Genomic DNA, 20099 nt, shown 5'->3' with positions numbered 1-20099 from the left:
TGTATTCAAAAGAGACTACACAGGTACAAGATAGAAGATGGGGAAGAGACAGGACATATTTTTGGTGTTTTCTAGTTCACTGTTTACAGTGAAATATTCATAATGAGAACACTCACAGGAATTAAGGATGATCACTTGTGAAATGTTTGTGTATTTCAATGTTTTGAAAATTTTCGTTTGTACAGAACATTACAAAGTCGTGTAAAAAAAAAAAGGTATATGTTGTTGTACCTTATTCTGGTGCAACAAATAGGATATCAAGCAAATATAATTGCACAGGATGGGGAAAAAGTATATATATATATATATATATATATATATATATATATATATATATATATATATATCAATATCATCACTGAGAACAGAATACCAAAATTCCATGAAGTATCAACATTTATGCATTTGTTTAGATCCTCATGGTTACAGTTATTGTCCATAACAATTAAGCAGACAAATACTGACAATCCTACCGAAGCACAAATATAGCAATTATAGCAATAACTAATACAGTGGTCCCTCTCTTATACAGCCATCCCCTCTGCATCAGAAAAAGTCATCATATAAAATGGCTGACCTTTCCAGATGGGGACTATATTTGTGAGAAGTACATAGACGTGTATTTGGTAAGAAAGCTATATGTAACTCCAAGCATTTGATATCTTCATTTAAAAGAAACACTAATTATTAAAAGGTTCTTCTTGTCTTTAGAATAGACTTATTTTAAGTGAACATGTATTAATAGTTCTTATACTTAAGTGTGAAATGTGAGTAGGTATTATTATTATGCAAACTGCAAAAACATTCAAAAATGGCATTTAAATCTTGATACAAACATCACTTGGCACTTAGCATCATTCTTTTTAAATTTACTCCATTTCCCAATGTTGATGAATATTTTTCTTTTCTCTTATGTTGTTTATTTGAGACTTTCCAACATCAAATTTTTCAGCAAGCTCTCTTAAAGTCCCTCCTTTGTCAACGATTAACATAACTTTTACTTTTTCTCCTGAAGTAATAATCTTCCATTTATGTGATGATTGTTAAAGTTTTGTGACAATTTATTCCTTTGTTGCTAATTGTAGGGTACTTAAATTTAATTAATCAGACAAAACTTTTGTAAGTAGACAAAAGACATTTTTTTAAAGGAAGCGACACACACATTGTCAAAGGAGTTTTCAATCTTAGTCTGGTACCCTGTTTTGTTCAAGGTCAATTATGTGAGTCAATCCACAAAATCTATGTTTAGCCTATGTTGACCATGTTATGATTTTGACAATTACAATCAGTCATAATGATCAAAAATACCTCAACAGCTATACGAAGCTCAAAACTCTATGGAGCCCATTTTCTGCAAAGTTGTCGTTTATAGATAATAATATTAACCTTAGTGGTTAATGTTATAATGTACTTTAGTCAAGACTTCTTTCTGGAACAAAAACCTTACATCGCAAAACTGACATCGGTCAAAATAATTGGATTAGCTACCATATGAATTAAATTTTGGTTCTGGATTAAAATAAAACATGGCCACTTTTGAGGCATAAATCCGACATTTTAGGCCTAAAATTCCAAGCCACATGTTGCATCAGATGGGTGGCTGCCCATGAGGGATGCTTTTCAACACAAATTTGATAGTGCCAAGAAAACTGGCCATGTAGTGGAAGTGGCCACTGGTGAGGAGGACCATATAAAAGGGGAACCACGGTATACATATTTATTAACTAAAAAGAGAAATGCAGGTAGATAAACAGACCAGCACGAGATATACCTTTCTTTTCCTGTGGAAACTTTCTAGTTCTGACTCCTCAGGGTCACCTGAAAGTTTAATATTTAAAAATTAATTTAGCGAAATGTACCTAATGTTTTTCTAAGAATGACATTAAAGAAAATACTATCTGTTCAAGACACTACACTTAACGACTCGAAATGCTCCCAAAATGTTTAATAACAGGTATTTTTAAAATGGATATAATCTGGTCTCCATTATCTGGTTTAATTAAACGTTTACTGCACATTTATTTTTGTGGATAAATTTTTTTTTGTGAATTTATGAAAAATAACAGTTTTGTCAGAGCTTAAATGTTTGGACTGATGAAGGAGTCCTATCGTTTCAACAGAAGTTGTATTGTTTTATAAGGTTTTTTGGATGGAGTCCTATTGTTTCGACTCAAATGTCATTGTTTTATAAGTTCTTTAGGGAGGGGTTCTACTGTTTCAACATAAACATCATTTTCTTAAATAAGATATTTAAATTAAAAAATTGCAAAAACCACAAAGCTATATAAATTGCTAATAAAGAAAATATTAAGTTAGCAATAACTTTCCAACACCTGGGGCTTCATTCATCTCTGACCAGGTAGACATAAATGTCTGTACTCCCAAGCTTTCTTTTACTCTGCCCCTGACTTTTCACTTCAGCCCACTAGTCTCTTATTGCGAATTAGTGATAAGCTAATTAAAACCCTGTTGATATTCTAAAGGTGTATCAAGGGAAGTTTCATTTTTATTATAACTAAATGTTAAAAGGAATGTTTTGTGAGTTTTTGTTACAAATACAGTTCTTCTCCATCAGTGTCCTTCCAGATACAACATAGTGCCACTACGGAGCCACCTGAATCGGTCTATCCAAAATTAAGACAATACTGGTCTATCCAAAATTATGACAATATTAGTCAAAAGAAAAAACATGATGCTTATTATTATATTTTCATTTCCTATATAAAACTTATTTTTTGACAAATGTAAATGCTCAAATACCTTAAGGTGAAAGCAAGATTTTTATCAAAGAACCAACCAACCTTTTCCAATAAACTTATATACAATGTTCAAACTTTGGACTATTCTCAATATACCACTGTATGGTTTATAACATGATCGGTAGTTATTGATCCTACCATATTATAACAAGGATAGGAAATATCCACACTCTGTGTTAATAACTTCATATAATGGAAAATACCATCCACCTTTCTTTTATTTTTTCCCTAACAGTGAATTCTTGCAAAAGCAATGTTAATTCAAGTTTAATGTGTTCCAGTGATGGTGATACTTACTGAATATTTTTGTGAAAGGACCATTGCAGAATGAAAATGTGTCAAGGGGAGATAATCTGCCAGCTTTCATGAAAGATTTGACAGTGTCCTCAGTTAAATCAACCTCTGTACCCTCAGCAGAGCAGGAATGGGTCTCCAGCAGATAGTAATTGTATTCAACTGACCTTGGCTTCTTCTCATTCAGAACCACAACCTACAAATAGTTACAAACACTATAGTGTTTCCCAGTGGCTGAATGGGATAAGCTAAACTTCTACTGAGGTAACAAACCAAGGGTCCTTCTGTTAAAATCCAGCAAACTGCACAGATATACAAGCAGGGTATGATTTACTTCCACTTGCAAAGCTTTCTGCATCTCAACCAATCCAAGTTGGCCTACCATTAACGTGCGATAGCTGATGGGTTTCAATTACAGAAATGCCCAAACGCATTAAATGAGACTGCTCCAGTGGCTTAGTGGTTAGAGCATCCACCTCGGATGTGGAAGGTCATGGGTTTCATACCCGGATGAGTCATACCAAAGACTTACAAAAATGGTACTAAAATATGCCTCGCTTGGCACTCAGCATTAAGAGGTTAGTGTTAGGACTGATCAGCCTGGTGTCAGGATAATGTGACTGGGTGGGACATCATTCTACATGTCTGTGCCATGATGCCCCAGTGCTAGACATCACTATAAACTGTCACACTACAGACATCATAGCAATATGACTAAAAAATTGTTAAAGCTATCTTAAAAATCCAAATCTCACACACACACACACACACACACACACACGTGCACACAATGCACCAAATGTACAAACAAGGTTTAAAAGTGATGGGTTAATCCTCTACCACACCTTCTGAGGTAGCACTGACAAACTAATATTTGGTTGACATACATACACACACACACACACACACACACACATGCACACACACACACACACCAATAAAATTTTTGTTTTGTGTTACTCTCATTGACAGCAAATTCCTTACAATCTGAGACAAATAGATTTTTCTATCAATATATAAGATGATTTCCTTCTGTATGATATTGAAGTGATATTGAAAGTTAAACATTCATTTTATGCTTGAATTAACAAAACACGTACCAGCTAAAGGAGATGGCTTATTCATGTACCAGATAGAGTAGCTACTTTATTAGGACACAAGAAAGTACCTCTATAAAAGACGAGATTCCAAATCCGAAATTCTACAGTGCATTAGAACATTTTTCAAAAGCATAACACTTGTGCAAAGTTAATAAAAGTTTTTTTTAAAGTCTTGAAATTCATTCATTGCAACATACTTAAATACACATTGCCAATGCGCAAATTATAAGTTTAATATTATAAAAATGCTGAATCCACATAAATTTCAGACACTGAATGACATTAAACAGCACAATCTACATTAAAAGGTAAATTGTAAATTTTCTTTGTATACAAAAATTATTAATTCTAATTAATGTATTTTTTCTTTCAAGAAAAAAGACTAAAGTTAGCATAGATTACCACAAAGTGATTTGTCTGTTTAGGAGTCTGGATGTAAAGTCTGTGTCGACTAAGCTTGTCTAACTGATGATTCTGCATGTTGATAATTGGAAGACTCCTTGAACATACTGCTGGTAGACACTGAATGGATTTCTCACAGCGCAATACAGACAGATGTAGCCTGTAATAAAAAAATTTAAAAATTATAAATATATATGTACCTCTGTGCCAAAAAAATGACAGGATGAATAATGAAGCAAAAAGCTACGAGGCTTTTGATACCTACAAATCATATCCTGTATGATCAACCAGTACACCAAATTTTGGGCAGGAAGGGGACTGCTGAGCAAAGGTGCCATGAGGATTAGTTCATGAAGTACAACTCATTAACAACTAGATTATTGTTACATTGTATTAATGAACCTTGTATGCATTATCTTGCAAGCAGATCTACATTCTACAAATAAAGCATGTAAAAGTATAAATAAAGAAGTAGGTTGTATGGCGGAAATTGCTTGTCTAAATGCCAACTATGAGTATTATAATCTGATACTCTGTATATGACCTAGACCTGCAAATAAGCCTGACTGGTAAATCAAAAATTCCTATAAGCCAATATAATTCCTAAGATCAATGAATAAACTGATAAGTATGGGACAAGTAAGTATAATGAACTGACACCAAATTCACTGTATATGATATAATCAGTGTGACAGTCTGTTTCTTAACAAATTCCTCTAGTCCAATCTTATTCCTCATCTCAGGGGATAATTATATTTAACAGGGAAAAGTATAGCATTTCCACTAAAGCATGCTCCATTATAACACAAATTCAGATATAACACGATTGTGGCATGGCTCCTGAAAATTTATATACATTTATTTTTCATGTACATGACAAAAACATTTATTTCTTAACATATGAAAAATATGTGTAAAAAGTTTATTCTCATTTTGGGGAAGAGATCGCATATGAATTCTAATATAAGTCAATCATGGCATGGCTCCTGAAATCTCATATACCTGTGTTTTTTTTGTATGCAAACAAATACTTCATTAAAGTACAAAAAATAATGTGTAAAAAGTTTATTCAAGGACTGTGCTGAGCTTTGCCAATGTTACAACCTGTGATGTTTTCTTTTCCTTATTGGTGACAAAATATACCATCTGGCAATTTTCTTTCTGTAACATTGTTCGCCATTTAAACCTGTATCTTGGGTTTTGGAGGAAAGAAATTCAGAAGCACCATGAAAGGACATCACAATCTTGATATAAAATAAACTGGAATCTATCTATTGTCACATAAACAAAACTCTTTGTTTATACTGACAAACCATCTTAACAGTGCACTGTAATATCATAATCTGCTTATGCTGACATTTGGCCTGAGTACTCTATGATGTGATACACTCGAAGAGTCATGCTACCAGGTATGCTGTAATACACTCCAAGAGTCATGCTATGAGGTATGATGTGATACAATCCATGCGTAATGCTACCACGAATGCTGTGATACACTCCAAGAGTCATGCTACCAGGTATGATGTGATACACTCCATGTGTAATGCTACCAGGCATGCTGTGATACACTCCAAGAGTCATGCTACAAGGTATGATGTGATACACTCCAAGAGTCATGCTACCAGGAATGATGTGATACACTCCAAGAGTCATACTACCAGGAATACTGTGATACACTCCATGCGTAATGCTACCAGATTTGCTGTGATACACTCCAAGAGTCTTGCTACCATTATACTGTGATACACTCCAAGAGTCATGCTACCAGGATCGCTGTGATACACTCCAAGAGTCATGCTATGACGGATGTGATACATTCCAACATCATGCTACCAGGAATGCTGTGATACACTCCAAGAGTCATGCTACCAGGTATGCTGCAATACGCTCCAAGAGTCAAGCTACCAGGTATGCTGTGATACACTCCAAAAAGTCATGATACCAGGAATGCTGTGATAAACTCCAAGAGTCAAGCAACCAGGACTAGCTACAATCAACCAATCTTTTAAGGCAGTAACTGCTACAATCAACCAAATGACAGATAATTCCTTTTTCTTACAACTGTAGCCCCAAAAATATTGTGCTGAAACGTCAAAGAAAACTGATTACCTTTGAAGCACCAATCATTCTGTATAAATAGCAAGCAAATGAAAAAAAGCCAATCTCAACCAATATTCCGCAATTATTTGATGTTGCCTCTGCAGTATGAAACAGGCATTTATTTGGTTCTCAAAAGCTGTCCTTTAGAGGTGACTTCAATAACACATGCACCCTTCATCAAAGAAAGTTGACTATAATCTTCAAAAAAAAACCCAAAGAACCTTTCATCAAAGGAAGTCAGCACCAAACTTAAAGGAAAGCAATGGAATCTGATGGTTTGTTGCATTTTCCAAAGCAAATGGAACATGTTTATTGTGCTGTGAAAGTTCCTTTTTGCAGGAAAAAAGTTTATGCTTACAATCGCTACCAATGGTAGCATAAAAACAAATTAAATTTCCAATCTTTTCAAAGTATAGTTATCTGGCTGTCAAGTTAATTGTGTGTGTGATTTAGATTTTTAATGTAGCTATAAAAAAAATTCAGTCATATTGCTACAATGTCTCCAGTGTGACAGTTTATAATGATGTCTAGCACTGGGGCATCATGCCAAGCGAGGCAGCTGTTAGTAGCATTTTTGTAAGTCTCTGGTATGACTCAGCCGGGGTTCGAACCCACGACCTCCCACATCTGAGGCGGATGCTCTAACCACTAGGCCACCGGAGCAGTCATCAAGTTAACTGAAGATGGCATATCTCACAAAGATGTTTGTTGAACATTTTAATTTGTTCACATTTTCATTTCCCTATGAATAGCTTTATCCCATAGGTAGACTTAGCAAGCTGATAGCTTGTTTCAGATGACCAAAATCTAGGCCAATTTAAGGACATGTAGCATGTAAACAACTACAGCCATGTGCAACTGCCGACAATATCGATATGACATTTTTTTTAGTGTTGAGCAGATACAGACCAGATGAGGACACCATTTTTTTATATATATGTTTGTTCTATGTGTGTTCTATATATGTGTTATATATGTGTGTTCTATATATGTGTTATATATGTGTGTTCTATATATGTGTTATATATAGGTTTTCTATGTGACTGAGACATGAATTTTATAATATGAGCTCATTACTCAAATTCATGCATTTTTTATATACATGTATGGTACTTGATGGATTATGGATCATACTATACAATGTAAGTTGTCAATATACAAGTTTATTTCAGAGTAGTTTGTCTTCATTTCATCAAAGCACAAACTGTTGTGCCCACTTTTATTATCTCTCCCCTTCCTGGCCATTATTTTGTATCATGCATAACTTTCTTCAGCCAGCTGACTTGGTTATAACACAGTTCGGTCTAGTGTTATAGCGTATTCATGCTGTATAATGAACTGACACCATATTCACTGTATCTGACATAATCAGTGTGACAGTCTGATTCATAACAAATTTCTATAATCCAATAGTATTCCTCATCTCAGACGATATTTATATTAGAATGGGACAAGTAAGTATAATGAACTGATACCATATTCACTGTATTTGACTATAATCTGTGTTTCACTCTGACTTACAAATTACATATTTCTGTACTTCAACATAAATGATTAGCTTTGAGGATAATCATATTAGAATGGTTCTTCATTTCCATTCTAAAGTATCTTACAGAATATTTCCATCCTAAAATACCAATCAGAGTATTTAATTTCTATTCTAAAATACAATATAGAATATTTAATTTCCAGTCAAAAATAAAATACCATGTAGATCATTTCATTTCGAATCCATTCTAAAATACCAGGTGTATTTCAATTCCACTCTAGCATACCATATAGAATATTTCATTTTCATTTTAAAATAAAGAATATTTCATTTCCATTCTAAAATACCATATAGAATATTTTATTTCTATTTCTAAAATACCACATACAGTTTTTCAGTTCCACTCCAACATACAAAATATTTCATTTCCATTCTAAAATACCAGAGAATATTTCATTTCCATTTTAACATACCATATAGAGTGTTTCATTTCCATTCTAAAATACCAAACAAAATATTTCATTTCCATTCTAACATACCATATAAAATAATTAATTTCCATTCTAAAATACCATATAGAATATTTCATTACCATTCTAAAATACCAAACAGAATATTTTATTTCCATTCTAAAATACCAAACAGAATATTTCATTTCCAATACCATACAGAATATTTCATTTCCATTCTATAATAGCATTAAGACCTTATTTAATCATACCTCAGACCAACGATTAGTCTCTCCAGGCCCTTTTTGTCTCCATTTAACGAGTCTTCCAACTCTTGTAATGAATGAGATTCTGAAACACAGCATGAGAACACTCTAATACAAATATCGCATTTACTAACTATGAAATGAACACTCCTTGGTATTCCAAAAACTGTTTAGGACCAAAAAGAATGTATGATCCATAAAGTTTGTATTTAAAAAAAATTAATTTATAAATAACAAGAATATAGGACTACACTAATATTTAACAAAATTAAATGAAACACTGAAGACAATGCAGTTAAATTTCACATACTCAAACAACAACAATTACAGGAAAGGGCACTGAAGTCCCAGCAATATTTCTGTGTAAATTTTATATGGATGGCTTGACAAAATTTATGTGATCTCTTAAGTAAGTTTGCAGCCTTTTACATAGAAAATCAAAACATCCAAACAACTTTCAAATGATCTCTTTAACTAAATTTGCAGCCTTTTTCATGGAAAATCAAAACTATGCCTTAACTGCCAAATGATTTTCCCATACGAGTCTGTTACTGACACAAGTACATCACATGATTAACTCACCCAGAACATGCTTTATGCATGACAAATTATGAAGTGAACCAAGCAAATCTTATGGCCCAATTGGATACTGATAAGTGAATAGTGTAATTCAGGAAACATGAAAGGCAATCAACCAGACAGTGAATATTTACACTGTCAGCTATTGCTATCAGCAGCCAGATACAAACATCTTGATCACTTTAGTTATGAGTTGAATAAATTCATTTTGATATATCTGGTTCAAGTCATAAAAGTTCAGTTAAGTACATTCATTTATCACTTGCGTGATAAGAGATGCCTGAAAAGGTTTATTTTCTTAGTAAAATATAACTCCTTTACATGCTACCATTGAGATAACTATATTAATAGAGTAAATCCAATTTTCTGCTAAGGTCTAAATATTTAAGTATAACAAGGTGAGCAACCAATGGAACATAACTATTTGTACTATCATATAAAAAAAAGAGTCTTTCTACTTTCAAATCACAAATGTGTATTTCTATTATCAAATAACAAAATGTGTATTTGTAATCAAATCAAAAATTGCACATCTATCAAATCACAAACTGTGCATTTGAATAATACAATATGTATTGGTAATATCAAATCACAAAATGTGTATTACCCTGAGAGGGGAGAGATGCCAACAATGTCCCTCTTCTTGAGTCAACTGTTATTCTGAGCTGTTCTGATAGCAAACAGGGATAAGTAACAGGTATATACAGGGCCACAGGTAAATCACGCACTTCACCTATGGAAAGAGGAAAAAATATTACAAAATCACTAAACATGATAAAAAACAAAACCCATGTATATAAAATTAATCATTGTTGTATTTTCTCTCTCCTAGTTTCTTTCATAAAATTCTGTGTGCGTGTGTGTGTGTGATTTGGATTTTAAATGTATCTTTAAAAAAAAATCAGTCATATTGCTACAATGTCTGCAGTGTGGCAGTTTGTAGTGATTTCTAGCACAGATCTTGAGGGGACAGCACCCCCGATCCGGGTGTCCAAAAATGCATTTTACACATAAAAAACTGTTCCTGGTGCAACTTATGATGATAAATAAACCAAAATAATCATTTGAAAAACTAATAAACTTACCAAAAATGTTCAACTTTATTTCAATAATTTCACAATATTTATAGCCAAATGAATTTGTTCTCCAATATTATTGATGCTGAAGTTATTTAATGTGCAAGTCAGTGGTCACATTATAATTAAGTTACAATAATTTCTCAATTTTTGCAGCAAATATATTATACTTCTCTCTTGTCATAACAAATCTGTAAAATAAACACTCAAGTACATCAACTATATACAAATAATCCCATACATTCACTTGTCTTTTTCTCCAATGGACACAATCTGTTGATATGCCAGTCAAGCTCTTTTTGCAGCTTTGGCAAAGATTTCTTTAGCCTTTCTTTTTGTCACCACTGACTTTTTTGGGTCAATGCGCAATCTTTTCTTTTCCTTCTCAATAAGAACCTTTTTCCTTTCAAGGTGATACTTGTATTGGCGACATGACCAGTATAACCAATAGCATGTACATGTCTAGTACAATCTATAGCAGATGCGTGTTCAGTACAATAGCAAGGGCATGCCCAGTACAATCAATAGCATGTATATGTCCAGAACAATCAATAGCATGTATATATCCAGTACAATCAATAGCATCCTAGTATAACAAAGATTTAGAAAAACAGAAACCTTAGGTCAAGAAAGAATGGAAACAGAAAGAGAAATTGAAAATTCCATTTTACATTTTCCATCAACAAATCTCTGTAAATCCTTGGCTAATTCCTGAAAAAAAAAAGACAAATCTTTATAAGCTTTCTATTTTATCAAATTTATCAATAACTGTTATACACTGCAAAATTATATCACCAATGTTTTTTTTCTTCATGTGATCTGCATTAAATAATCAGGTTTATAAAATCATCAAAATAATTCCAAATATTACAATTAGGATGCAAACACAGTAAAAAATGTCAGCATTTTCACACGAAGATATGGAAAGATCAATACACAGTCAATATTGAAACTTTAAAGAACAGGTGTCACAAAATATTTAAGGTTTGAAGAACATCTGACACAATATTTAAAGTTCAAAGAGCACTTAATACAAAATATTTAATTTTTAAAGAATAGGTGACACAAAATTAGGTAATATTGAAATTAAACCCATAACGAAATGACAAGATATCCTTATGCGGGAATGCATTTACGGACTTAAATTTACCTTAAGTTTAGCATGGGTACGAACTTCAATGGTCTGCATCAATAAATTCTCAATTGAAAGGTGCTCGCTCTGTAAAAAAACCCGAAAACATTCACTGTAAGGAGTTGCTTGATGTTAAAATAAAACAAACAAAATTATTTCAAATGGTTGGCATAATTTTTTCGCCATTTTCAGCAGATTTGGATCTCTATAACTTTAGCAATTTTCATGTAAGGCAGTGCACTTCAATCTAGTCCAATATAGTACCAATTTGACCGGCCTAATAAACTGATGTGGAATATAAGACAAATTTTAAAAATTTTGTAAATTTTCCATCCTTCATCCATATATAAGTCGATGATGAGTGTAAGACCAGGTTAGATCAATAACCCATGCTTTGTCTCTTCATTATAGTTCGTTCCACACAGCACTGCAAATTTCATCACAACTGCAACTCAGTAAATTTTCAGGTCAGCATCATTTAATGTAACTAAAAAGTACCAATTTCCCATGAAGTATTTTCAAAGAATTAGGTATTTTTAGCTTAATGCTGAGCACCAAGACACGCAGCTGCTAGTACCATTTTTATATATCTTTGGAATGACTCATCTGGGGTTGGAAACCCACAACCTCCTGCATCTGAGGTGGATGCTCTAACCACTTAGGCAACCAGAGCAAACAGGTGTTATCTGAAAATGACCTTACTACAGCTCTAATATATTTAATTAGAAAGTCATGTGGTTCAACAGTAGGCACCCTAACTAAAACTAGAAGGAATTATTTACTCAGTGGTATTAATTGATAATGGAATGTACATGCACAAGAATACAATGGTCAGGTAATGAAACAATACAGTTTCCAATCATCCTGAAACCTCTCTCTTTCTCTCTCTCTCTCATATCTTGGCATATTTTATTTGATCACGAGATGCAAGAAGAAAAATGAGATGGAATATGTCTTTGTCATGGTTATTCATTTTATAACTAGTCTATTCTAATACATACTGTATTTGCTGGCTTATAAGATGATACTTTTTTTACCAGAAAATCTTAGCTTCGTCTTATACTCCGAATTGACTTATGTATGGATTATGTCATCTGAATCACTTTATCATATTTTTCATATGGAAAATAACTCTCCAAGAGTACAAAAACTAATGGGTAAAAAATATTTCATTTTGGGAAACAGATCGTATATGAACAAATATAGGATCCCACATTGAGTATTTTAAACAATTACATGATCGTCAGTATAAAAATTAACTTAGATCAAATGTAATTGCGCTAAAGCAGCATGCACCAGTAATATACGTTGTTTAAATTTAATTAGATATATGTGCCTTAGAATTTACAAGTTAGAAGATGATTCACCATGACAAAGACATTCTATCACAATTTTCTTCTTGCACCTAATGATCAAATAATCCATATGCCCCACTGAGAGAGAGAGAGAGAGAGACAGACAGACATGTCTTCACAATTGTAAATCTGTATTGTTCACTTAACTGAGGACTGATTTTAGTCGTGTACAAGTGCAGTATCATATTCCATTATCAATTAACACCACTAGTTAAGAAATTCCTTCTAATTTTTGTTTCCACTTCCAGTATTAAAAGAATCACATGGCTGTGGTGTTTACATGCTAATAAAATATGCTAGGCTGTATTCAGTCATTCCAAGATAACTCCTGTTTGAGGTCAAGATTCTGCAAACCAGATCAGATTAGTGAGGCTACCAATAGGGAAATGAGGCTACCCATAGGTATTATGAATACCATACCATATAGTTAAAGGAAATGACAGGTGGTTACGATTGTAAATTTCTCAGCCAGTGACATTTATGAACTTGCCAAGAACTGGCAGCAATTTAGAGTACATCTAGCATGAGTAAATATAAAAAAACAATTGCTGCCTAAGTACAGGAAGAGTACATGCACTTTAAATGAAATCTTTACTGTTGGGAATGGAGAGGTTGTTATACTTGCAAAGAAAATCAGACAGGATGCAAAATGGTCATTCTTGGGATTTAACCTAATGGAGTCTATATGGATAATAACTACTGTGAATATTTCAACCCTGAAGGAGTATGGTATGTATTTTCATAGTTTACATTTACTATTTCATTTATTATTGTTTTCTCTCTTTGACAAAAGCTTCAGCAACACATGGGCATTAAAAGTATAAAAAAAGAACAAAAAAATCCATGACGAGCTGAACTTCTCTCTCTCATATATCGGACCATATTTTATTTTGATCATGAGGTGCAAAAAGAAAAATGAGATGGAATACATATGCATCCTTCTCTCTGAAGGTCTCTTCCCCTCCCCCTCGCCCCCAACAGAAAATTGATTTTAATATTAACAATGCAATTTCCCTATTGCTGGTAATCTGAAATAGCATACAGTGATACTTTTCAAATTTATGAAACTGAAAATTATTAAAATTCAATTCCACACAGCATGCAAGTTTTATCCTATGTGTAACTTAATCAATTTTTGGGTCAACATCATTATATGCATCTAAAAGTGCATAAAAAGTTGAAAATACTTCTTGTAAAACAAATTAGGTACATTTAATGATCCTGACTGTTAAGGTTACTGAGTTACAGGTAGGATAAAATTTGCGATGCTGTGTGGAACGAAGTGAAAAACACAAATTGAGGTGTTGATCTGGCCTCGTCTTATACTCCGCATCGGCTTATATAAGGATGAAGGATGGAAAAATTGCCAAATTTGTTGATTCAACTTATACTCTGAATCAACTTATAGGCCAGCAAATACAGTATATGTAATCAAATTTAAATAGCTACATTACTAGTGCATGCTGCTTTAGCACAATTCCTTCTGAAGTAAGTGAATTTCATACTTATGAATGCGTAAATATTTTAAATCCATCTCCATGCTGGGTCCTATACTTTTTTTTTGTACATGATCTCTTCTCCAAATGATAATTATTTTTACACATATGTTTGAAGAAATTTTTTTAAATATGAAAAATTACATGACATACCATAATGGGATTTGAATGCCACAATCCATTTATAAGTTGTTTTGCAGTATAAGATGAAGCTGAGATTTTCTGGTAAATAACTATCGCCTTAAAGGCCAGCAAATACAGTACATATGTTTTCATTAGTCTAGGTGTACATAAGACTAACAGCAAATTAAATTCACATGAAATTCATATACGTTACAATGTATTTATGTAAAGGGGGTGGGGCTATCTAACTTATTACTATGTCCCTATGTATAGGGGGAGGGCAATTTGACATACCTGTATTGCCAGTCCCACTTTCCTGTTCTCCTCTGGGGACATGGGGGGTGTGTGGCTGATCTGTAGAGGATTCCCATCATCCTCATCACTCACATGAATGCTCAACTTGTACACTGACATTAAATGTGTATTAATATGATTGAAACTTTGTAAGTAGCAGATGTTATTCACATGTAAATAAAACAGTTTGACAAAATTCCATAATTTTTCACCATATCTCCTGATTCTGATCAAGAAGGAATTACAAAATAATGAAAACAATAATATTCTAAGAAAACTTGTAAAGAACTTATAACATTCATCATATATTAAAAATAAAATTCCAAAACATATGGCAATTAGTAACAAAATGTATGAGTTCATCTCCTCTTGTTGTTTTACTTAAACACAATCAAGATAATGCTCTCTGTGAAAATATTTTTACATGATGTGTCTATTACCTATCTGCAACATAAGTTTGAAATAAAACACTGATGTTTAAAAAAGAAAACTTACCTGTTGCTTCTTGTGGTTTCTCCTTCTTGATTTGGTCCCTTAAAAGACAAGGTAATTCAAGATATTCAAGAGAGTCTTGTACTGGCAACTCAGTCACATAAAATTTTTAAATGCATATCGAATTATCAAACTGTTTATACTTACGGTTTTTTGAGAATGCAAAAGTAGAAGAAAGATTAGCTATATTACAGATTAATGGCATGTTAGCACAAGACTAGCTATATGGTACAGGTAAAAAGTTCTAAAAATGTACATGCTGTCCATTTATTATTATTTATAGAGTAGCAATTTTCATGATTTTCATGGGATAGATAGACATGAATTTGAAATCAGAATGAAATGTGAACCATCTGGATATTCAAAGCAAGTCTCCCTCCCCTTACCACAGGCCATAGAAAACCATCACTTGCTTGCTTGTTTAATATCTACCAATAATGGTATATTAAGTACTGCATATATATATATGAAGACTGACTTTAAACCTTCAAATAAATTTTGACCCTATATATTAGGGATTTAATAATTTTACCTTGTATGTATCTAACAGAATTTTAACATCTCCACCTTTTATCTTTATCCTGTACTTCATGTTTATGTTTATTTTAAGACTTTATCAGTCCACAGTTTTTTTGTAATTCTTCAAACTGTGAATAACTTCAAAATTTTGTGTCAAATTTTGTGTTCTGGTTTATAAAAATGTTACAAATGTATATATTGGTGTGCACTCAATTTCATGGATATTCTCACCCATCTCACCAATAGCTTTAATTCTTCAATAGTCCTTTCAAATGGGATCATGGTAGCTCCCTTGGTGAAAAATCAGTTCTTTAATTAATCAGTAAAGTTGAAACTCATTACTTGAGAAATGAGAATTCTGACAACGTCACTAGTACAACCAGATGATAAGAACATATATATGAAAGTTCTACCCTTGTTTTAACCATTAACTGAGAAATGCATTCAATCACAAAAATGCCACTGCTAAGGTTGGATTATTAACATTACTGCATACAATCTTTATTTGATCCAGAGTTATTTTAGTCCTTACTGGTTTCACTTGTGTGTGTGTGCGTGTGTGTGTTTGTGTTTGTGTGTGTGTGTGCACACAAGTAACTCTTTTGAGTGTTTGGTTTTCTTCATAGGCTATACATAACAGCTAGTAAAGTGATAGAGGAAAAAACAGGGAAGACCCCTGAAAGAACCACTGATCCACAGGAAGCTATTAGCAAGCATTCCCACATATGGTCGAACTGACACTCGTGTGAGTGACCTAAAGGTGAGTGCCTTGGACCACTTGGCCACATGTGTATTAGTCTGATCTGACTGCCACTGCAATGCATCACAGATCATGATCTGCCATTACAATGCATCACAGATCCTGATCTGCCATTGCCATGCATCACAGACCCTGATCTGCAACTGCAATGCATCACAGACCCTGATCTGCCATTGCAATGCATCAGATCCTGATCTGCCATTGCAATGCATCAGACCGTGATCTGCCATTGCAATGCATCACAGACTCTAATCTACCATTGCAATGCTCCACAGATCCTGATCTGCCATTGCAATGGATCACATACCCTGATCTGCCACTGCAATGCATCACAGACCCTGATCTGCCATTGCAATGCATCAGACCGTGATCTGCCATAGCAACGCATCACAGACTCTAATCTACCATTGCAATGCTTCACAGATCCTGTTCTGCCACTGCAATGCATCACAGACCCTGATCTGCCACTGCAATGCATTACAGAACCTGATTTGCCATTGCAATGCATCACAGACCCTGATCTGCCATTGCAATGCTCTTTATTTTACTTAAAATTCCTAACAAAGTACATATACCCTGATCTGCCAGCAGATTATGTGGTGGCATATTTGGGTCTATGCAGCTTCCAGATGGATCTGACATATGTAAAGTAGCTTTTGAATTTAATTTTTACTGTGCAATCTCTCTTCAGCAGTCACTGATGTGATAAATAGATTTTGCTTGGGCATGGCCGGTGGATGTTGAGAGGTTAAGAGAAGAGGAAATCAGATCCTGGTTGCATAAATAAGTTTGATGTTTAAGGGAGGCTATGACATGTGGCACAGTAATGACCATTAACGAAGACTTTAAAAATAAGGATTTTAAACATACCTCCAGTAGGAAATAACAAGACATTTTCCAACGATGTATTCTTCAACACGAAGACTATCTCCTAAACGCTCTCTCATTAATTTCTGAGTCTGAAAATTTGTATAAATGGACATGGGGAAAAAGATTAACAAAATACAAATCTATCAGATATAACATTAAATTTAACTACAATTCTGAAATTAAGAACATGGTTTCTATAAAGGAATACTATGTAATACCAATTCAGATTAATATAGCTTGAGGAAGACAAGTTGAAAAAAGCCAGAATTTGCTGTTATTACTTCCTTATGTACCACTAACACTTGCTAATGGTTAGTACTGAGACAAATGTATTTTCAAAATTATCATTTATAGGTTCACACTATAAACTTATTAATTTCTCTGTCTGAAACTGATCTTGGAAAATTATGCACCTTTCCACGACACTTTATGTGTGTTCTTCTGAGAAAGTTTAATATTTTACAAACTGAAAATAAAGACAGCAAGAAAATTCAGGTTCACAATAGTTCACAAAAATGAAATTTGATTATGGCCTATAAAACAAAATTGCAAAGTTACTGGACGGACATGGAAAGTAACTGAGTTCATTTGCATATTTCAAAATGCAAATTAAGAAAATTAAAGAATAGGGGTACAACAAATTTATGACTTCGATGATAAAACTTTGACATAATACTGGATACACAAAATTCCATCAATTTGAACAACATGTGTTCAATGATTCATCTGTGTACTTCAAACAGCTTTTGCTATTAAGTATGAAAAAAATGAAAGCTTAAAATACTGACATGTGACCTCAACCTTGCTTTGAAGATTTGACACATGTAATGCTACACAACATCCAGTAATAATAAACAAGTATACCATGCTTAATCTATTTATCTTAAACAGCTCTTAAGTCAGAAATCATAAGTGCCAATGTGACTCAACCCAAAATATTGACTGATGATTTTGATCTTTGAGACAAAACCTCAAATGTGGTACATAGCACACAGTATATCAAGTTTTATCCCTTCATTTTCAACAACTCAAAAATTCTGTAGTGGAAAGGAAGGTGTAACAAAAATATTCAACATGTAACACCCTGACATTGACCCTGAAAATGACCCACAATATGGAGCACAACACATCTATTTATAATGACATCTACATATACAAAGCTGCATCCCTTAATCTCAATATGTTCTAAAGCTAAAGTGTGGAAATAAAGTGTGATAGAAACAAAGTACTGAGCTATGGCTTTGACCTCAGTGATAGGATCCCAATGTAGTATGCTACATACCTTAAAGTGTTGGTGTACAAGTATGCCACATTTCATTCTTTGATCTCAAACAGTTTTAAAGTTTTTAAGTGGAAGGGAAAGTACAATGGAAACTACTGTGCCAAGAACTTGATCTTCAAGATAGCAACCCCACTGTGGCACACAACACACCTTCCAGTCATAATGCATATGTGTACCAATGTGGCACACAACACACATTCCAGTCATAATTAGTATGTATTTCAATGTGACACAACACAATTCCAGTCATAATGTATATGTATACCAATGTGGCATACAACACACATTCCAGTCATAATGCATATGTATTCCAATATGGCACACAACACACCTTCCAGTCATAATGTATATGTATACCAATGTGGCATACAACACACATTCCAGTCAAAATGTACAAGTGTACCAATGTGGCACACAAAACACCTTCCAGTCAAAATGCACAAGTATACCAATGTGGCACACAACACACGTTCCAGTCATAATGCATATGTGTACCAATGTGGCACACAACACACATTCCAGTCATAATTAGTATGTATTTCAATGTGACACAACACAACTCCAGTCAAAATGCACAAGTATACCAATGTGGCACACAACACACATTCCAGTCATAATGCATATGTATATCAATGTGGCACACAACACACCTTCCAGTCATAATGTATATGTATACCAATGTGGCACACAACACATCTTCCAGTTATAATGCATATGTATATCAATGTGGCACATAACACACCTTCCAGGCAAAATGCACAAGTATACCAATGTGGCACACAAAACATCTTCCAGTCATAATGCATACGTATATCAATGTGGCACACAACACACATTCCAGTCAAAATGCACAAGTATACCAATGTGGTGCACAACACACCTTCCAGTCATAATGCAAATGCATACAAATATGGCACACAACACAGATTCCAGTCAAAATGCACAAGTGAACCAATGTGGCACACAACACACATTCCAGTCAAAATGCATAAGTATGACAATGTGGCACACAACACACCTTCCAGACATAATGCATATGCATACCAATGTGGCACACAACACATCTTCCAGTCATGACATACAAATATACCAATGTAGCACACAACACATCTTCCAGTCATGATGTACAAATATACCAATGTGGCACACAACACACCTTCCAGTCAAAATGCAAATGTTTACCAATGTGGCACACAACACACCTTTCAATCAAGATGTACAAGTGTAACAAGTTGCATCTCTTAATCTGAACTGACCTAAAA

The 20099-nt window shown here is 33.7% G+C and overlaps 1 protein-coding gene across 1 annotated transcript in view; it reads right to left on the bottom strand.

The window, feature by feature from the left end:
* LOC149792265 (mediator of RNA polymerase II transcription subunit 14-like) overlaps positions 1 to 20099 on the bottom strand; it is a 107931-nt gene that overhangs the window by 59002 nt on the left and 28830 nt on the right. Inside the window, exons 13-22 of the mRNA XM_089970795.1 lie at positions 17556 to 17644; positions 15410 to 15447; positions 14915 to 15027; positions 11665 to 11733; positions 11186 to 11225; positions 10046 to 10171; positions 8866 to 8944; positions 4556 to 4715; positions 3057 to 3249; positions 1772 to 1818 (exon numbers count right to left, since the gene is read on the bottom strand). Of these exons, the coding sequence (XP_089826921.1) occupies positions 1772 to 1818; positions 3057 to 3249; positions 4556 to 4715; positions 8866 to 8944; positions 10046 to 10171; positions 11186 to 11225; positions 11665 to 11733; positions 14915 to 15027; positions 15410 to 15447; positions 17556 to 17644 (954 nt within the window). The remainder of the gene's footprint in view (positions 1 to 1771; positions 1819 to 3056; positions 3250 to 4555; positions 4716 to 8865; positions 8945 to 10045; positions 10172 to 11185; positions 11226 to 11664; positions 11734 to 14914; positions 15028 to 15409; positions 15448 to 17555; positions 17645 to 20099) is intronic.

Source organism: Sinohyriopsis cumingii, chromosome 9 (assembly GCF_028554795.1).
Source record: "Sinohyriopsis cumingii isolate HCF-2022 chromosome 9, ASM2855479v2, whole genome shotgun sequence".
In the NCBI taxonomy this organism is placed as follows: domain Eukaryota; kingdom Metazoa; phylum Mollusca; class Bivalvia; order Unionida; family Unionidae; genus Sinohyriopsis; species Sinohyriopsis cumingii.
Note: the sequence above shows the minus strand (reverse complement) of the source record. Positions and strands in the feature narration are given on the sequence as shown.